Source organism: Grammomys surdaster, unplaced genomic scaffold, assembly GCF_004785775.1.
Source record: "Grammomys surdaster isolate TR1022 unplaced genomic scaffold, NIH_TR_1.0 130, whole genome shotgun sequence".
Lineage (NCBI taxonomy): Eukaryota > Metazoa > Chordata > Mammalia > Rodentia > Muridae > Grammomys > Grammomys surdaster.
The window spans coordinates 911,185-930,779 of NW_021604588.1; the positions used below are offsets into that span (position 1 = coordinate 911,185).

Sequence of the window (19,595 nt, forward strand, 5' to 3'; positions counted from 1 at the left end):
TTACAGTGTGTATGAGAATGGGATAGACGAGTAATAACATTAAGGCAAAGGCTCTCCTCCTCAGCCAGCAAGCCATTCTCTCTTTTCATGTGGACACATTCCTCTCAGGGCAGTTAATTTTGTAAGGTTGCCTAGTCAGACCTTAGTAGTACTGATTGACCCAGGAACTCAGCAGGAAGAGCTAGTTGCCTTCCCACCTTGGACATGGACTCGGAAGCAACAAGGGTCCAGGTCGCCAGCACGTGATTACATGTAGTGTCTCATTTAATGCTGGAGATTCTTTGTATACAAAAAAGACAAAACTTCCTGGATCAATGTCATTGTTTTAGAGCCATACCTTTAAAAAAAACAATTTAAGATTATTTTATTTGAAGGGGAAGGGTCTCTCTCTTTAGCACAGGTGGCCCAGAATAGGCCAGGGCCTGTCTCAAACTCATAGCAATTCTCCTATTCTCCTGCCTCAGTCTGAGGATCATAGGTATATCCCACTATGCCTGCTTCTTTTTCTTCTTTTCTTCTTCTTCCTTTTCTTCAAAATTGCTTTTGAATTTAGTAAACTACGTTTTTTCTAATTCACCATTGCAAGTTGTTTGTGTTAGGCCCATATACATGGTAATACTAAGGAGAATAATGGTCAGGAATCCAAGACACACAGAGAGAAAGCACACAGGGACACAAAGCACTCACTACTGACGAGTCAGCACACTGTTGGAAAACAGAGCTTGTAATAATGAAAAAGGCCAGAGTTTTGTAACCAATCACTTATTTTCTTTTAAAAACACATAAGCACATTAAGTTTTTGCTTTTTACACCATCTAGAATCTATAGAACAGTACCACATTGTGCATTTAACCTACTTATCCAGAAGGAAACTCCACGTCATAAGAATTCTACCCATATAAGAAGGAAAAAGGAGACAGCTAATAGCATAGTCACAAATACGACATGAGTCCAAGCAAGCATTGATTCTTTGACGTCACCTTTTCCGTTTACCAGAGTGGAGAGTAGGAAAGAAAGTAAGGGTGCAAACGGGGCAAGAGTCACCCACAGAGGACTAATCACGATCATAGTTATTCTTGACAACTATAGGTCAGGGAGTCACTGGACAGCATCATTTGACCAACACGGCGTGGAGAGGGTGAGGGTTTGTGTGTGTGTGTGTGTGTGTGTGTACAGCAGAGGGAGAGGGTTTGAAAACAAAAGTAACAAGTTTCACCCTATTTCCCTCCTAAATACTCTTCATTGATACAAGCTTTTGTGCGAACCCAGAAATCCCACATAATGAATCTTCACAATGTAAGAAAGCTTCAAGGGTTTTGGTTTTTTTGCAACTGAAATAGGAGTGGTTTACAATTTTATCTTAACAGTTCAAAACAATAATAAGGTCACAAGCAGTCCTTCTCCCTGTCCACAGCATAGGACACAACACAACTAATGTTGCCAGGGGCACCAGGAGAAGTGCAGGCAACAACTTTAGAGAGAGCGTTGGAGAGACAGTGAGGCGGGACCCTGCCCTTTCTCACGCGTTCACATCTGTCCAGCAGTGCTGCTGGCTGCCTTCTGCCTGGTGGTAGTTCAGATGAACAGGAGTCAAGTGGAAATTAAGTTCAAAGGTACACAAGATGAGACTCAATCAACAGACATTGACTCCAAGGCAAACAATAGGTCATTTGATTGTCCTCCGTAGGTGGATGGCACCGTATAAAAAACTGAAGCTGGCATTGGTTTAATAAAATAAACCGAAGGTTTGCTACAAGAAAACATATTCAGTTGTAAATTGATATGGTTCTCCCCACTTCAGGGGAAACACATCTTGTCCCCCTCACTTCCTCGTCCATGATAAGAAAATATATTCTGAAGGTTGTTTCTAGGGGGCAGGCAACTCGTTATCAGTTTTGAAAGTTCATTGTAAGAAAGGCATCGGGGCCACGCCCATCAGCGCCTCTTCTCCATCAGGCAGACTTTGTACTCTCTAACTTCAGCTCTTGCAGGTCTAATGACATGTTTTTGCTTTTTAAAAAATAGTCATTGAGTAGAGTGTGGTTAACGCTGGCTAGGGGACTGACTCCTAACACTGAATACCACAAACTGAGGCTACAATATAATCAACTCTATCCCGCACGACCATGTGTTCTGGCATTGTATAAATTTGAAATAGGCAGGCTAGGAGCTTTAACATTCTGTATCATGACTGATAGTTGAAATGTAGAAATTCACGTTTAAGTGAATGACCACCAAAAAACAATTAGAAAACAGATTACCATTTTCAAAATGCAACTCAAATTTCTATTTTCCCTTGGTCAGTAATGACACTGGCTCATTAGAATAGAGAAAAGTATGGTTCCTGTAGCAGAGGGTGTTCAAGATTCAACACGATCAATGCTTATTCTAAGAAGTTACCTTAATTTTAGATACCAAAGCATACTGTTTACAGTAAAAAGTTCCTATTGAGAGGGAGGCACATTTTATTAAACTAGTAAAAAACAACAACCTAAAACATATTTATGAAATAGTGTAATCACTAGAGAATCTCAGGGTTTTGATATAATAATGTCACAGATAGTGTTATTTCTAAATCCTTTCCCTTAGAATAAGAAATCTCTGTAGTTACTGCTTGGAAAATTGAATTTGGGAGTAAAGAACTATTCTTAAATAATGCAAGTGACAGGAAGTGGAGGCATAGAAGAACAAGAAGACACAACCCCGAGTCACATGATTTACCAAGTGCCCTGTTCCTGCCTACGGGGCACGGTCCTCTCTGTCATCTATGAAATTCTTCTATTACTGACTCCCTGTCAATGTGCTTCTCTGTGCCTCAGTTCCACTCTTGCCTTGCCTTAGGTCCCCTGTTCAGAAACCAGGGAAACATGCTGGAAAGACATCACCCATTAACAAGCAACTTCTAATATTCAGCTAAGAGATCTCATTTAGAACGGTGGAGGGAGTCACGGCCTCCAGGAAGCAGGGCCTCCTCTGAGACCTCATCTGGGCTCTTGCTGAGCTACTGGCATCCTTCACGCTGTGTCTCCTGAATCTAAAGCTAAATAGTTTATTAAGAAGTCTAACAGACAGGGGCCTGGAGACAAGAAGTCTGCACATGGTCATTACACCCAACTATGGGACCGACTTCATCTCTGATCACGCAGCTGCCTTGGAATGGGAGGACATCCTCAGCTGTCACGGCAGCTTCAGGTATAGGCTAATTTGTGAGCAACAAACTGGTAGCATCTCTTTGCACTGCACTGCTTTCTACATTGAGTATAAAATGAAAAGTGGACTTTAGTCTCTTTTTCATTTCTTTTAGGGGTATTTCAAGCGCTATTAAAAATGGGGTCCTTTTCAAATAAAACTAAAATGAAGAGTTCTGAGGCTACAACCAGTTAGGTGTTACCTCTGGTTAGTGTGTAACATGACACTGGCATGTTGCATCAAGAGTTTCAGGGTACAGGATTGTCCAAGAGCACATCGGCAGGACACTGCTCACAGTGTCTAGGGCACATGAAACTGAGGAAAGAAAAACTCACATTGCTTTTTTTTTTTCAAAGGAAAACAATGATTACATACGTTGTTTCCTATAGTCTTTTGATGGAGTAATCTCTTCAGAGCTAGGAGGAGATGCAATGGGACTCTCTGAATTCACACATATTGGGGCATCTGCCATGGTAAGCTGTGCAGCAGGAAAGCCTTACTTCTGAGTAGTCAACAGGACAGATATCAGAAAAGAAATATACTCTATCACTTATCATTTATGAAAGAAATAATACTGGTTAGGGCCTAGAATCCTGGCAGGCAGAGAAAGACCAAACTGGCATCAAAGAGTCAGACTACGGGAAGTCAACTGTGAGTCTGTGTGTGCCGCCATACAGGCTCACTACCAGAGAAAGAAGGTGACAACGCACAGGGCTCTGGGTACACAGTACCCCTGATTTTATTTGTACAAGAAACGACTGGTCACTGAACTTTCCTATATATTCCTAATCATTACCTCAGTTACCTCAGAAACCAGTGAAATCTATCCCCAGCTTTAAAGTACAAAACCCCAGAAGAGTAAGGAAAAAAAAAATTCTAAATAGAAATAATGCAACCTTTAATCTACCATGGGTCTCTAAATCAGTACCACTGATTATTATAAAGTATACAATTTATTTATAGTTTTGTTTTTATTTTAAATAAACGTTTGCTCTTTAGTTTTGGGGCAAGGGACATGCTTGGCAAAACACAAAAAGCAACAGAACCTACAACATTCAGTGAGCTCTTGGCGGGGGAGGGTTGTTAAAAAATCTCAATTCAGAAAGGAGAAAAAAATGGAACTTTGTCAAAAAAATGGAAGAAACTTTATAAATGAAGCTGATGAGCGAATCAGTAGGATTCGAGCAGTGTGGTAACTTTATGAGTAAAGGTTTGATACACAGACAGGAGGAGCTAACGACACAGCGAGAGTTAAGGGGCTGTAGCCAAGTTTTAAAACAAGTAAGTGTTAATGCTGTTTTCCTACCCACTGGCTTCTCTAAAGTCAGTCTGAAAGGAGCGCACATGAGTGAGCGTTCGTGACCCTCCTACGTGGGACTTCCATCTGGATCTGGGGGGTGGGCCATTTACCTTTTCCTGGTATTTATATTAATTTTACTGAATAATGGCTGTTTCTCCACCCCGACGTGTACTGGAGAAAAAATAAAGGGTCTCAAGAATGCTGGGCAGTCACTATTACCAACGATCTGTATTCCCAGTGCTGACAAATACCAAATCTGAAACTAACCATTTTCAAGAAGTCAAATGTTGTGTGTTTTCAGGCTTCTCTAGAGAATTTATGAAGAAAGGGGTGACATAAAGAAGTAAAGTGGGTATTATACCCTGAATTTTCTAAGAAATATAATTTTAAAAGTATAACCAGGTTTAGAGTCCCCAAATTTAAAAGCAGGTCACGGGTGAGTGTGTGTCATAAAATTCAACATCACTTTTTAATACATCTGGGCTTAAAATGGCCACCAAGACCTTTTCTGTCAATGCGGTATAAAGGAGGGAGGATTTGTTCTAGATGCTCAAAAATACAGTCTCCAAAAAAGACTTGTAATTTGATCAAATTCTGGCTGAAGTAGACGAGGCCTGAAGGGGAGATGTCTAATGAAGGTGTGAGGAGTCTGAAATAGACCTGTCTTTCCATTTGGTCAGTAAAGATTACAATTCTCCTACATGCAGAAGCTCATGGCAAAACTTCATTGCTGTGACTGGTATGGGTGACTGTATCCTGCACCTGCTCCTAAAGAAACACCTGCCAGAACCTCTTCTCTGAATGTCCACTACTGGGACACAAGAGGGATGCCTGGTCATGACAGTGGTGCTTGGGACTCTAGAGCAGCAGCTTAAAATTTAGCAATAAAACTTTGGCTTAAAGTTAAAACAAATGAGGGAAAAAAAATCAAACTGATACAAGTTGTTTCCGCAAAGAGCTATGTGGGCTTGACCCTCAGCAATGCCAGCCAGCCTTTAGTTTCTCCTGCCTCTCTTCAGAGGAGTAGCATTCATTTATGGTTAAGTTTCATAAATAACGAGAAACTGTACGTAACGAATACATCATATTCCCCACCCACCCGAAGCCCTCCCCATGAGAAAAGTCACATCAAATTAAAAGTAGCTTTGTAGGGGAGGGCGCTGCTCCAAGCTGCACTTTCCCTGCAAGTGCTGCCAGTGCCTCAGCGCTGGCTATGGAGGAAGGGAAAAACTCTCCATAGAAACTGACAGAAAATTTAAAAACCGGTGTCCGGTTTCAAACAGTCAAAACCGGCCCAGAAGCTGAGCTATCTCATGCTGTGCACCAGAGGTTCCCTCCAATGCCTGTTCTCCATCCTGATTGATGGGCGTCTGCATCTTTGTGATTGTAAACAGTCTGTAAGATATTAGGTTTTTGTTCCTTAAAACATCTTCTGATTGGCAAAATGAAGTATTTGTTTTAAAAATAGAAAATGAAGATTAAACCAGAAGAAAAGAAAAGAAACACAGTGAGCTTGCTCGGAGTCCATAGGACCCGATCTGAAGAGCCCGGAACGCGTTCTGTTTTCTCCTGTTCTCAGCTGGAAAAAGGTGCTGGAGGTTGAGTTGGTCGAGGGAAGAATTGTAGAGTAGGAAACCCAGGGTGTTACTCTAGACTTCAGTGAATTCAAGTGTTAGCTTCGTCATCTGTGTCTTCTATCAACACCTTAGTGTCTCGAGCCTTGGATCTAGAGTAATCAGAGGAACAAACATGTAGCTGATCAGTCACAGGCAGCGCTGGGTGTGAGTCCACTCTTCCCACCACCAAGCATGCACACTAGCAGGAGCTATCTACTGAAAGGTGAACAAGCAGGAACGACAGTAGGTTATGTTTAAACAGAATAGTACTGAAAAACAAGGATCTGAGTTTCAGCATTGGCTACCCAGTGAGCCTCAGTCAAACTGTTAGCACTGGTGATATCAACTACCACAAAATTTAGGAGGCTGTGCAGAGAGATTCTTGTACCAAATAAAATGGGACTGGGTAGCCTGAAATCATTAGCCTCGAGAGTGGAGGCAGTGTCTGTGACAGGAGAACTTGACAGATGGGGAAGCTGACATCTAGGAGGCTAAGGCTGTGCTAAGGCCTCATGAATCCATGACAGCAGAGCTGAGACTCAGACCTCACTTTAGATTCCCCCCCTCTTTGTACATAAACCTGCTCTTCTATATGCCGTCCTCTGGCTGCCATCTGATTTCTCGGCGTTTCCCTTTAACCACCTGAAATGAACAGACTCTAGCACTACGAGCCTCCCTATGGATCAGAAACCATGTTTAGACTGTTGCGAAACAGAAACCAGGTTGCCCTCTGCTGGTAGCTATGAGACCTTCACGGTGAGGAGCTCTGGCTTCTCAGCATTTTCTCCAGTTGGTTGAGGCTAGCCACCTACTTAGCCTATCCCCCCACGCCCCCACCTCAGGCACCTCCAGATTGTCAATGCCTTCTTGGACTGAAATGCAGGCTCATTCAGTGCTCTTCCCGCTGACTTTCTGTAACTTCTCCTACTTTACTTTTCCTCTTGCCTAAGACTCAGCTTCCTGTTCCCATTCTCTGACTAAAGCTTTGGCAGCCCTGGGCTTCCATACTCACTGGGCCACAGCACCTTCTGCTCGTCTCCTCTAGGATCCTTTTAGTCCGACTTTAAGATCCCAATCCAGGCCTTTACTGTCCCGTACTTGGCAGTGGCCTCCAGGCCATTCTCTGGCCTTTAGATTTCCCTTTTCTACTGCACTGTGCAGTGAGAGTAAAATCACCTTTCCTGTCGCTCCTCTTGGGAAGAACGTTTTGTTTTGTTTTGTTTTGTTTTCCCCTACAAGATGAAGCTTGCAGTTTTCAGTCTTTGGCTATTTGTCTGTTTCTTTGCTTTTGGGACAGGATCTAGTATAGGCCAGGCTGGCCTTGAGCTTGCTATGTAGCTGTGACCCTCCTGCTTCAGCTCAGATGAGCACACCCGATGACATTTTTTCACTACTGTCTGAGCACATGCGTTTCCTCCTACTCCTCATTTCCATGGGCACAGCCTTTACCTTAATGTCCAACTCAAGTCTTTCATCGTAACCTACTCTGCTATCTGTTCTCTCGGCACTGAGTGCAGTCACCATATACATTACATGTACCTTTAAGAATGTAAAGTAAGGGCTGGTGAGATGGCTCAGTGGTTAAGAGCACTGACTGCACTTCCAGAGGTCACGAGTTCAAATCCCAGCAACCACATGGTGGCTAACAACCATCTGCAATGATATCTGATGCCCTCTTGTGGGGTGTCTGAAGACAGCTACAGTGTACTTACATATAATAAATAAATAAAAATTAAAAAAAAGAATGTAAAGTAAATGGCCGATAAGAATCCTAGTTATATATTTAATAAGGTAGCTTCAACTTGCTGGGGTCTTTTGATACTAAGTTTCACAAGTAATGCATTTACTCTTTTTAATCTCCATTTGAACTACATACACCCCAAGAGGGTGTACAAGAAGAGTGTGACAGAAATGAAAGGATTTGGTCAAGGTTACACAGATGATAGGATTCCTAAACTAACTTGAAGGTTTTCTATACATAAAACGTCATACTCAAGAATCAGGTAAGTCATTTCCCAACAAACTTTTTCCTATGGCCTTTTACATTCCTACTTAGTAGGTAATACACTGGCATTTCTCATGTGCTCATGAAGATATTTCAGAAGTTTGACCACATAGAGTGGTTTGTTACTACTATCTGGAGAGGAAGCGTGGCTGAATATCAGCAACTTCATCTGGTCCAGTCTAGTAGCTTCTTAGCTAATGGTACCTGCTGTTAACCACACAGGAGTGCTCTACGTACTGGGAAGCCAGGCGAGGCCGGCGCAGGGATATGCTCTGGTTGTACTTCCACGACCGGTTCTTCTGGCGGTTTCGCACCCCATCCTCCTGGTCCATCATCTGCTCAAGTAGTGTCTGGTCATCCGCATTAAGGGGGGCCACAGAGATGTCCCGGACAGCTCGGAATTCACCACAGTTATTTAGATGTTCGTTCTCCAGGCGGAAGAAGTTCCACACAAATCGCCTAAACAAAATAGGGTAAATACATTCATGTTAAGATCTGAATATACTACTACTGTTAAACCTCCAGGAGGCTCAAGTTCCTGCTCACCAAGGAGAAAAGAAAAACAAAACAAAACAATTACAGGCTAGACTATTAAAATCAGTCAGGAAGGCATTTGCCTCATAAGCATGAGGAATGAGTCTGGATGCCCACCTGTAGAAAGCCAGGCACAGGGGTGTGACCCACCTGTAGAAAGCCAGGCACAGGGGTGTGACCCACGTGTAGAAAGCCAGGCACAGGGGTGAGACCCATCTCTAGAAAGCCAGGCACAGGGGTGTGTTTTTGTAATCCCAACAGTGGCAAGAGGGGAAGCAGAGACATGCAGTTCCCTAGAGCTAGCTCAGTCTACCTGGTGAAGTTCCAGGCCAATGAGAGACTCTGTCTCAAATAAAAGAGGAAGGTATCTGTGAAATGACAGCTGAGTTTGCTCCCTGACCCCGCCCCAATGCACACTCGCACAATAAATAAAATGAAAGAGAAAGATGGTGTGTGGACTGGAGGGTGGGGGAGTAAACAAGAATTGATTTTGGAATATAATTTCTTTCTCCTCTCAGTTTATTAATGTATTGAGTGCTTACAGGGGGGGTCTCTGCTTTTATCCCAGCAGTGAGGAAGTGAGTAAATAACCAGCTGTTAGGAACCCTCAGACCTAACAGCAAAGAAAAGCAACCAACCCAGAGTCCCTGTCTCAAGACTGCTTAGGGAAACTGATTTTGACAGGTGGCATCCAACAAAAGTGTGAGTGATACCAGAGGCAAGTCACAGGAGATTCCTGGGGATCCGTGGTTAGGCAGGGGGGACAAGGACAAAAAAGGCTGACCAAAAAAAACTCTGTTGGTGTACTGGAATAAAAGCTGTGGTTAAAACAGCAGGAAGTAAGATGGAGAGGGAGGGAAGGACCCCATAAACCACCAGAAAGAGCCCACAGCTCACAGTAAGCGTCTAATGAGACCAACATGATTCCTTCTAAATGGATTACTCAACTGTGGAAGTGAAACTGGAGCAGGGAGGAAAGACCAGAGTGGGGCGGGTTGGAAGGCTGGGGCAGGAGTCCAGGAAGGCGAAGGTGACCCAAAGTGGAGACTAGACATCTACTGGGAAGATGAAGCTGACAGAACCTGTCAAGTGGTTTGAGTGAAGATGACATCATTTACTAGGACTAAAGAAGCAGATCCTTCCTGTCAGGCTACAGCTACCTCCTCACTGGACAACCCTGTGGAGGACTCAGCAGGCAGATGGGCACAGCGCGCTGGCGATCATGGCAGAGTTAGGGCTTGAGGAACATGATTAGAAGAGACCAGAGTGCAGGGCATCATCCCAAGGGAAGGGGAAGGAGAATCAGTAACAGAGTTGAGAGGAGAAACTGGTGAGAAGAGAGAACATAGTTCTGAGAAGTTGAGTATTTGGTCTGTAATTCTGATACAGATAATTTAAAACACGGGTTTGTTTGTGGGTCAGTGAGATGGCTCAGCAGGCAGAGGTGCTTGAATAGAGGGAGACAAACTGAGTTTGATCCTAGACCCCACAAGGTAGCAGTCGAGCACGAACTACTGAGGCTTTTACTCTGACCTCCACGTGACGATGCAAACTCTGTGCTCCACTCACACATGCACACACAGATGCATGAAATAAGTCTTTCAAAATGGCGCACTTTCAGAATTGGGAACAAATGCATGAGTTGAAAGAAAGACTGGGGAGAAACAAGAGTAGAGACAGCCAAGGGTGGAGAGTGGATTTGGGTCTTAGATAGACCTAGGTACTTGTGGAAATGAAGAAGGGAGGAGAACTGACAGTCAGGCTAGTCAATTCAGTCTAGAGAAATCAATACCATCAACAAACGAGCACACTCTTTTCAGAGTCTTCCTTTGCCTTTGAGGTTAGCTTTGCTCCTAATCCTATCTTGTTTTCAGGCCATCCTCACTCATAGGAATACTAGATCTCTATCTAGAAACCATCTTTATATGCTCTCCTTTGTGCACACTCTCTCCATGGTAAAGCGTTAACGGGAGAGACCTTCACTTTCTACCAGCACACCGAGAACGGAACTTTAATGATTTTTTTTTTTTACCCTCACAGTTACTGTTGAAGAGTTACCTATCAGTCCAGTTGAGACCTATTTCTCTTGGGTTATATAAAAAACTTAAATATAGGTCAGTGAGATGGCTCAGCAGGTGTGTGCTGCCAAACCGGAGGACCTGAGTGCAGTCACTGGGACCCACATGAAGGACAGAAGCAATTTCCACAAGCATTTGCATGAAGATACACATGCAGCCACATACATATACCCAAGATAATTATAAATATGCAATTAAAAAGAAGTATATCACATATACTTTAAAGTTTGCGTGTTAGTATATAGCTTGATTAGTATATAAAAATACATTGTGCAACTGCTATCCTAAAACATGAAAATACATTACTACACTGAATGCTGCCTCTAGGGCTCTTTACCAATGTTTAGAGGACGTATTTGTAGCAGTTCTTTTGCTCCGTGATCTACCTGTAACTGATTCTGTATACCAAATGTGGTAGAAGTGAGGATGTTTTTTCTTCCATATAGATTGTCAGCTGCCTACTGTTTAATGCTCTCTCTTCACTGTTACGTACCTCCTTTTGTCAACAGGTGGTGTCATGACACATGAGTGTGTCTCTGGATGCCCCATTCTGTTCCAGAGCACTGTCTGTCTAATCTCTTATGGACATAGTGCACTGCCTTGTTCTTTCTATATGGCCAGTCTGCAGCTCAGAATATCACTCTAAACTATGTCCTTTTCAGAATAGTCTTGCTATCCTTTGTGTTTCTGTATATATTACAGAACTGCCAAGCATGGTTGGCATATACCTGTAATGTCAGCACTTGGGAGGAAAGCAGCAGAGTCAAGGCCAACCTTGGCTGCATAGGGAATTGGAATCTAGGCTGGGTAACTTAGTAAGAAACACACACACACACACACACACACACACACACACACACACACCCCACAGTCATACTCTACCATAGATCTTGCTTGTCAATCTTCACACATATACCAATCTCTCACTAGAGTTGTTTCTGGGTGTTTTAGTGAGCCTATAATATTAAATGATATGGTTTAAGCTATTATAACCATCCTCACTGTCCTGCCCACACTTGTACACAGTGGGAAGATAACTGGTGTCAGTAGACAAGGGTTCATCTCTAATCACAATGGAGAGCTGATGGTGTTTATTATCTTGTATCTTTTTCTGTTTTTTTTTTCAGGAATAAGTAATGAGTTTTAAATTGTTGAAACTTTTATTTGGTTTTGAATTTACACTATGTTGCACAGCCTGATCTCCAACAATCATCCTGCCACATCCTTTAAAATAGCTGTGACTATAGATGCATACCCCTTTGCCCAACCAGGCATTAACACATGTAACAGGGTCTTCTCTCTTATTCTATTATTGTGTTAAATTGCACCAATCGATTTTTGAACACTGTGGTGGTTTGAATGAGAATGGCTTCTATAGGCTCCTATATTTGAATCCTTGGTCCCTAGTTGGTGGAACTGTTTAGGAAGGATTAGGGGCAAGCACCTTGCTAGAGAAGGTGATAGGGAAGGGCTTCAGGTTATCTGCCTACTGCCTATGGATCAAGACGTAGCTCATAGATACTGTCCCTGCACTGTGACTGCCTGCTGCCATGCTTCCTGCCATGATCATATACTGACCCTATGAAACTGTAAGCAAGGCCCCAGTTAGATGCTTCCTTTTATAAGTTGTACTGGGCATGGTGTCTCTTCATAGTAAGAGAACAGTAAATAAAGCAAACATTAAACCTTAATTCATAGAATGAGTCTAAACTTTCAAGTCTTCACCTTTTTAGATACTATCAGATTTATTGGCTAATGTGTTCAGGATTTCTGCAACTATGCTACAAGACAGCACAGTGACAGCACAGTGTCTTTCTGGGAGTCTTCTGGGAGGTTCAGATGGTGTCAGGTCAAGCTGGCCACATAAACTGTAAGACATTCCTGTCTTTGTCCCTCTCCTCTGAAGTGGTTTGTGAAAAAGCAGTAAAAATTTCACTTCAACTATTTGGAAGAATTCTCTTAGTCTGGAGTTTTCTTCATGGAAAATATTTTGATATGGATTTAAATTTTGATGTCTTCAAAAATGTAGATTTCTTAGATTTTCCATTTTCTTATTGATTACAGTAAACTATGCTTTTTTGTTTGTTTTTGTTTTTTGAGGAATTTGACTATATCATCTAATGGTCTCTTTAAAAAACCTCCAGGAGCTGGCCCTGATGACAAAGGCACAGGTTAGCCAACCCTGAGGTTGTGACAGTAGGAGAGCTGGCCTAGCTCCTTGCCAATTGCAGCACTTGGGAACTTGGCTCTCATGCCTAGACTGGGCAGCACAGTGGAGTGAGCTCTGGAAGTGTGGGTGTGAGCGAGCTGGCCCCGAGGGCAGGACAGCAGGAGAGCTGACCATGCCTCCTGCAGGTGGCAGCATTGGGTGGCCTCGCTGGAGCAGTGCTGGAGAGCTTGCCCTGTGTGGATAAGAGAGAGTGGGCAGGCTTACCAACTCAGCTATCATTCAGGTCCAGGTTCAGGGCTTTGAGATTACCCACTCCAAATCTATATCATCTGTGAACTGTTGGGGTGCATGAAAACAAGGGTCACTCCCACTGATCCCAAAGTGCAGGATCTCCATGACATAGGGCAACAACAGGATAACTGGAAGGAGTCCTGGTTAGGAGCCGATATTGATAGTGACACAGAAGCTAGAGGCCTCAAACCAAACCAATGACTTATTCTAATGAACATTTGCAAGTGAAGATGTATGGACAGAGGGGTAGACTATGGGACGTTCTGTGACATACAATAGCTTCCACAATGAGATGTTTTTTATTCTTAGTTTATTTATTTTTTGCAACCCTTAGGTTGCAGGGCAGATACAAGGGGGCAGAGAGGAGTAGAACTGGGGTACATAATGTGAAATTCACAAAGAATCACTGAAAAGTTTAAAAAACAAAACAAAAACCCAACTCCAGACCTTCTATCCCGTGTTAGGGATGAGATACAGGGCTTAGTGCATGCTGGCCCCATCCCCAACCTTTAGGCCTTCTGACAGGCCGCCATCTTCTCCTCCCTGGCCCTTGATTAGTCTTACGTAAGCCCCTTACCAGCTGCTACTCTTTTAAAGACTCTGTTTTGTTAATATCCCTCACTGCACATTTACTTTCTATTCTGGAAATATCTCATCTATGCCTTTCCTTCTTTTGGGCTTGGTTTGCTGTTTTATTTTTGTCTTTCTAATTTCTTAAGCTTTCTACTCTTCTGATACATACATTTAAGGCTATGTTGCCAGTGGCTTTTAGTTGTATTTTACATTTTCTTTGCTATCACTTTCAATTTCAGTCTATTAAAAGTATTTTAACAGTTTTCTTATAATTTTAACTTTGACTCCAGGCATTAGATATCATAATGCTTGAATCTGAAATGTCTGAAAGGCTCATGTGTTGAGTCTTTCCAGTATTACTTTGAAGGCTATGGGATACGTTGGAGGTGGTGTCTGGCCAGAGAAGGTCACTTGAGACCTTTGAAATTTATACTTGCCCCTAGTTTTGGCTTCTATCTTCTGGTTCCTGGTCCACTGTGATGGAGGAGCCTCTGCCACATGCTGTGTTACCACGCTCTGCCATGCCACCGCTGCCATGGACTCAAACTCTCAGAAACCTTCCTATCCTGTGCCTCCTGGTTCTTTTTCACAGTAGAAAAAGCAGCAGGTGTTTTGGTTCATTTCTAAATGTCTGCTATTTTTAAACCTATCTTTTATGGTGACGACGACGACGATGGTGATATTACAGATTCTCATTATGTATCCTTGGCTGGTCTAGAACTCTTTATGCAAACCAAGCTGGCCTTGTTCTCAGTGATATATTTGCTTCTGCTTTCTTGAGTGCTTGGATATGCCCCCCCATTTTTTAAATTATATTTAGTTGTTTTGTGTGTATACATGTGGACCTGCATGCCATAGCTCATGTGTGTTGGTCAAGGACAACTTCCTTCTACCATCTGGGGCCTAGGATCAGACTTGATAGTGAGTGCCTTACTTGCTGAGTCAGCATGCTGGCCTAGCACTGGTCATCTTTAAAAAGAATCCTCTGGTAGATTGTTTAATAGTTTGCTTACCGGAAAACCTCGAGGGGGGCTAAGACAGTAGCAATGATGTCCCCAACATGAGGCTTAGAAGTGGTAGCAGTATTAGAGATTTGGATAGTCCAAGCGAAGCGCAGTATCACATCTTCTATGATGGCACAGTAGTAGTAGGCCTAGGAACACAAACAGTATGTTTCTCATCATTTGTTTTTCACTAAGAACTGAACAGTGTCAGCTGCTGAGATGTCAGGTGTCCCACCAACAGACTCATGGGGAAAGAGAATGTCACATAGGGTTTCAGCTTTCCTAAATAGTGCAGTATTCAAAATGAAACAGGACGAGTCCCAGAGACCCTTTAACAAATATCGTGTGCACACACTGTACTCAGGCTTAGACTCTAAGCTAAATGAGAACCCTGGTCAGCTGAGACTGCACTCAAGGAGAAGCATGGGAAGACAATGTCTAAGTCACTAGCTCTACAAGGAATAGTGGATCTATTAATTGTACCATTTATACTTAGACTTTCAAATTTCTTTATCCCACATGTAATACATGTTTTGCCTTGTTTGTTGATGTCGAAAAATAAAACGAGGCTTGGATTTCAGAAACACAACTGAACATAGTATTCAGCAAATGCAGTTCACCCAAGAGTCTTAAATACACAATTGCCAATAGATCCCAGAACACATGACTTCCTTATTACTAAGCAAAATTAGCACTTTAAAATGTACTTCAAAGCTGAGGCATTTTGGTAACTAGAACTCCTATGTTCTAAACTGTAGTATTTACTTAATTTACTTTTTAAAAGTATTCTTCTTTTATGTGTGTGATTGTTTGCTGGCATATGTGTAGTATGTGTGTGCCTGGTGCCTTTGGAAGCCAGGAGAAGACAATGAGTCTCTGGCATTGGAGTTACAGATGGTTGTGAGCTGCCATGGGACTGGGAAGTGAGCACAAGTCCCCTCCAAGATTAGCAGGTGTTCTTAGGCACCGAGCCATTTCTCCAGCCCTATTCTATTTAATTTAACACAGTATATTCCTCACCACTAGAGGGTTAATAAGAACCTACGATCAGTCCTTCTACAGCTGTCTTTGTCTACTCCCTAGAGACAAACATTTATAGTTATCCATCCCATCTGGCCTTCATAATTTTAAATGTTTTACTGTTTTGATTGATCAGTTTTAAACATTATCAATGAAATGTTGATTCTTTTTTAAATAAAAACGTTAAGCTAGCATACAATCAGCGACAGGCTTCAGTAGGCATCTGCACAGATTCACTCCCCCCCCCCCCCTGGCCCTCACCCCCTCTCCTTCCCCCACAATAGCTCCTCCTCTATTTCCATGTCACATGTAGTCATCACTCCCACCTCTCCTCCCTTAAGATCTCTTTTTAATCCTTTCATGGTCCCCTTCCTAGTTGCATTATCCCCACCCCCATCCCCAACCTAGGTTCCCCTCTAAGAGAAGGCAGGCAGAATTTGTATGAGGACTGTAACAGGATTTCATAATGAAGGTTCACTGGACTTTACAAATGGCTTCTTTTTTTTCTTATAAATTTGCAATTATAATTCAAGAAAGTATACACTTTATTTTCTAGAGCATTAAAATATATACTAACAAAGAAACTGGCTGAAAGATTCTATTCACTAATCTCACTACATGGAAGCCAATAAATGAAAAGTCTATGACAGAACACAGACTGACATCTATATAAAGAGACACTGACCTTAAGCAGTCAGCACAAGAAACAAATGTGTTGCAGTGTGTACCAAACACCACAGACAGTCATGAAAAGCACACACAAGGTGAACATAAGGCAGTTTTACCTGACCCTGTTTTCTTTCTTTAAAATGGTACTAGGGCCTGAAATCTGCGTCTTGCACCTGCGTGTGCCTGCATGCTATCACCTGGCCTCGCCCTTGTTTCCCTTTAGTTGAGAATTATAAAAATATGTCTAATGCCTCAGTGATATTTTCTAAACTTTCACATCAGGAGCCTTTGCTTTCATGCAAGAGCCCACTGAAGTCACCTCACCCACGCACATCCTGCACACTTACTTTGCTTCAGCCCTTGCAGGCAGCCTTCTCTATTCAATATGCACAGTCACATACTTTTCAAAACACAAATCTGACATAATGGTGACATATTGGTATAGGTTAAAACATTATTAACTCAGAGCTGGAGAGACAGCTCAGCAGTTAAGAGCACTGACTGCTCTTCCAGAGGTCCTGAGTTCAATTCCCAGCAACTACATGGTGGCTCACAACCATCTGTAATGTGATCTGATGCCATTTCTGGTGTGTCTGAAGACAGCTACTGTGTACTCACATACATAAAAAAACATAAATCTTTTAAAAAAATTATTAACTCGATCTCTATGTTACCCACACAGAACTTTAGGCCAAAGAACATATCAAGAGCTAATGTAGTCTAATGTCCTTACCTTTGAGAATCTCCTGCAGTCTGACTGACTAAATGGCTTAGTTGGTGGTACAGATGGGATTGGATATAGACAGCTAGATTCCAAGTTCATTACTTAATATTATCAAGACCTAACCATGGTATTTACCTTTAATAAATCATCTGTGTAAGGATACTTTTGTTTTTTAATTTAAAATTTAGCTTCTCATACCCCTGTATTCTAATATGCCAGTAAAATCCTAAAATAATATATTACATATAAAATATACTATATACACTATATATACACTATATATACACTATATATATATATATATTCTCCCGTCCTGATGCCCTGATTGGGTTGGTACTTGCTTCTAACAAATGTCCTTGCATCTACCACATAGCAAAGAAGACAATTTTTATTTTTTTTTTTACGGACTAGATTAGTATCTTGGAAAATAATTTTGTAATCATATTAGTTAATATAACTAGATCTTGGGTTAGTATTGCTATATGGCCTAACTATAGATACATCTAAGATTTTAATTTTTTTTCCTTACATGTAAACATTCCATACATACTTTTTGAGGGTATACAATTTCTTCCCGGAGGAAAGTGTTTTCTCCTGCATTCTTATCAAAAAGACCCCAGTCCATCTTGAGATCCCAGATGAGGGTATAGCAGGAACTGATGATACAAAAGACGACCCACAGGTAAAAGAACACCATGGTGTCAGAGTGACCTCGTTCTGGAGAAAGAAAAGGGAAGAGCAAAAGGATAAGAGAATATTACTAAATTGAACTAAAGTTCCTAAGTAAGACCAATTAAAGATAAACTCTTCATAGTGCCCATAAATACATCAAACTGTTAAAATGAACATCCTTAGAAGAATCATTGTCTAACAAAGGTTAAAAACAAATATGGCTTCTCTGAGGTACAAAAACAATCATTGAACTAATAGTATACAAAATCATATAAATGTTTACTAGGAGTGTGTAACATTTCAATGGACTCTGGATGTTCTAACATGTCATTTAAACTTCTACCATTGGGTGGCAGCTTAGGGTAAAAGATAGAGGGAAATGCAGAAAGAAATGCAGAAACATCACAAAGAACCTGCACCACTTCAAGACCTCCTTCCTGTGCTGCTTTTACTTTAGAGTTTTTCCTTTCTTCACACACTTGCTGTCTCAATGCTTACTGTTGAGGAGTGCGGACAACTCCAGAGAAAGTGCCCGCGCACACAGCAGAGGTTGTGCTGAGGCACTTGCCCTCTATGTTTATGGAAACAAGCTTTCCTCACGCTACAGAGCCTGATGACTTTTGCTTTTTCTTTTTTTTCTTTTTTTTTTCCCACAGAGACATCACTCATACAAAGGCTAATTTGTCTTTATGCTGGAAACTTTTGGCTTTATTCTGAGAACACAATAAAGCACATTAAATCAGAATAAAAATAATTTGTAAACATAGTTATGCAATTTAATCTTTTTGGTTTTAAGTGCCCTGTTTGCTCCCTGAAATCCTCCTTTGGTAACTCCCTGAGTTCCCATGATGTTCTACATTTTCAAGATATGGCTAGATAACCAATAATCTGGTTCTGAATTATCAGGAAGAGTAATGGTGCACATGATCTAACTTCAGAAAGTTTTAAATTTTGGTCAGTTTTTCAGACTGTTTCATGCATTCTCTACAATTTATCCTATTAAAATAAACAAGTATTTGTGAATCATTTTAAGGTTATTAATGAGTTGCATATAGAATGATCTAAAGGTAACTAATAATTTACTAAGTGACAGACATTTGCTACATAAGAAAGCTGAGTTCAAATGAAGTACAAGGAACTGAGAAAACACCAAGGAGAATGGGAGTTTCCCACAGAAGGAAATGAACATCCGTAGCATTTGTGATATTTCCAGAAAAAGAAATAAACAGTATTACAAAAGCTAAGCGGATAAAGCGAGGTCATTCAAAGCTGAAGACATTTTTGAAAAGGCTTTAGGTATGAAAGTGTAATGTTTAAAAAGTTGTTTACATCTAGAGTTTGTAAGACATAGGACAGCACATAAGACAGTTTGTGACAACTTGAAATGACATTGGAAAAGACATGGGACTTGACTTCAGAAAGCCTTCTTGGGCCTTAGGATCAGCTCTGTATTTTAGTAAAATAAATGCTCAGACATTTATTAAGACCAGAATTGCATAGTCAGAAAAAAAACTGATACCTTGCAGGTCTAGAACAACTGGAGTCAGTATGTCTCTGCTCATAAGATACACAACTGCTTGCTGAAACAATCATTATTAAATGGTAAGCTATATAAACTTATAATTATGTATATGTTAAAATAATAGACACTCAAAATTTATCATTCCTTCATGGTGTTAAACTTTGCTCTTCTCTACTCTTCCAAGGTTGTATACATTCTATCTGCATGATGGAAACACCGTACTGCTGG

General features: G+C 41.5%; 1 protein-coding gene across 1 annotated transcript in view; it reads right to left on the reverse strand.

Moving 5' to 3' along the window:
* Positions 1-703: 703 nt before the first annotated feature.
* Positions 704-19,595, reverse strand: part of Xpr1 (xenotropic and polytropic retrovirus receptor 1) — a 149,149-nt gene continuing 130,257 nt past the window's right edge. Inside the window, exons 12-15 of the mRNA XM_028758609.1 lie at positions 17,724-17,890; positions 14,770-14,909; positions 8,348-8,569; positions 704-6,215 (exon numbers count right to left, since the gene is read on the reverse strand). Of these exons, the coding sequence (XP_028614442.1) occupies positions 6,155-6,215; positions 8,348-8,569; positions 14,770-14,909; positions 17,724-17,890 (590 nt within the window). The 3' untranslated portion in view covers positions 704-6,154. The remainder of the gene's footprint in view (positions 6,216-8,347; positions 8,570-14,769; positions 14,910-17,723; positions 17,891-19,595) is intronic.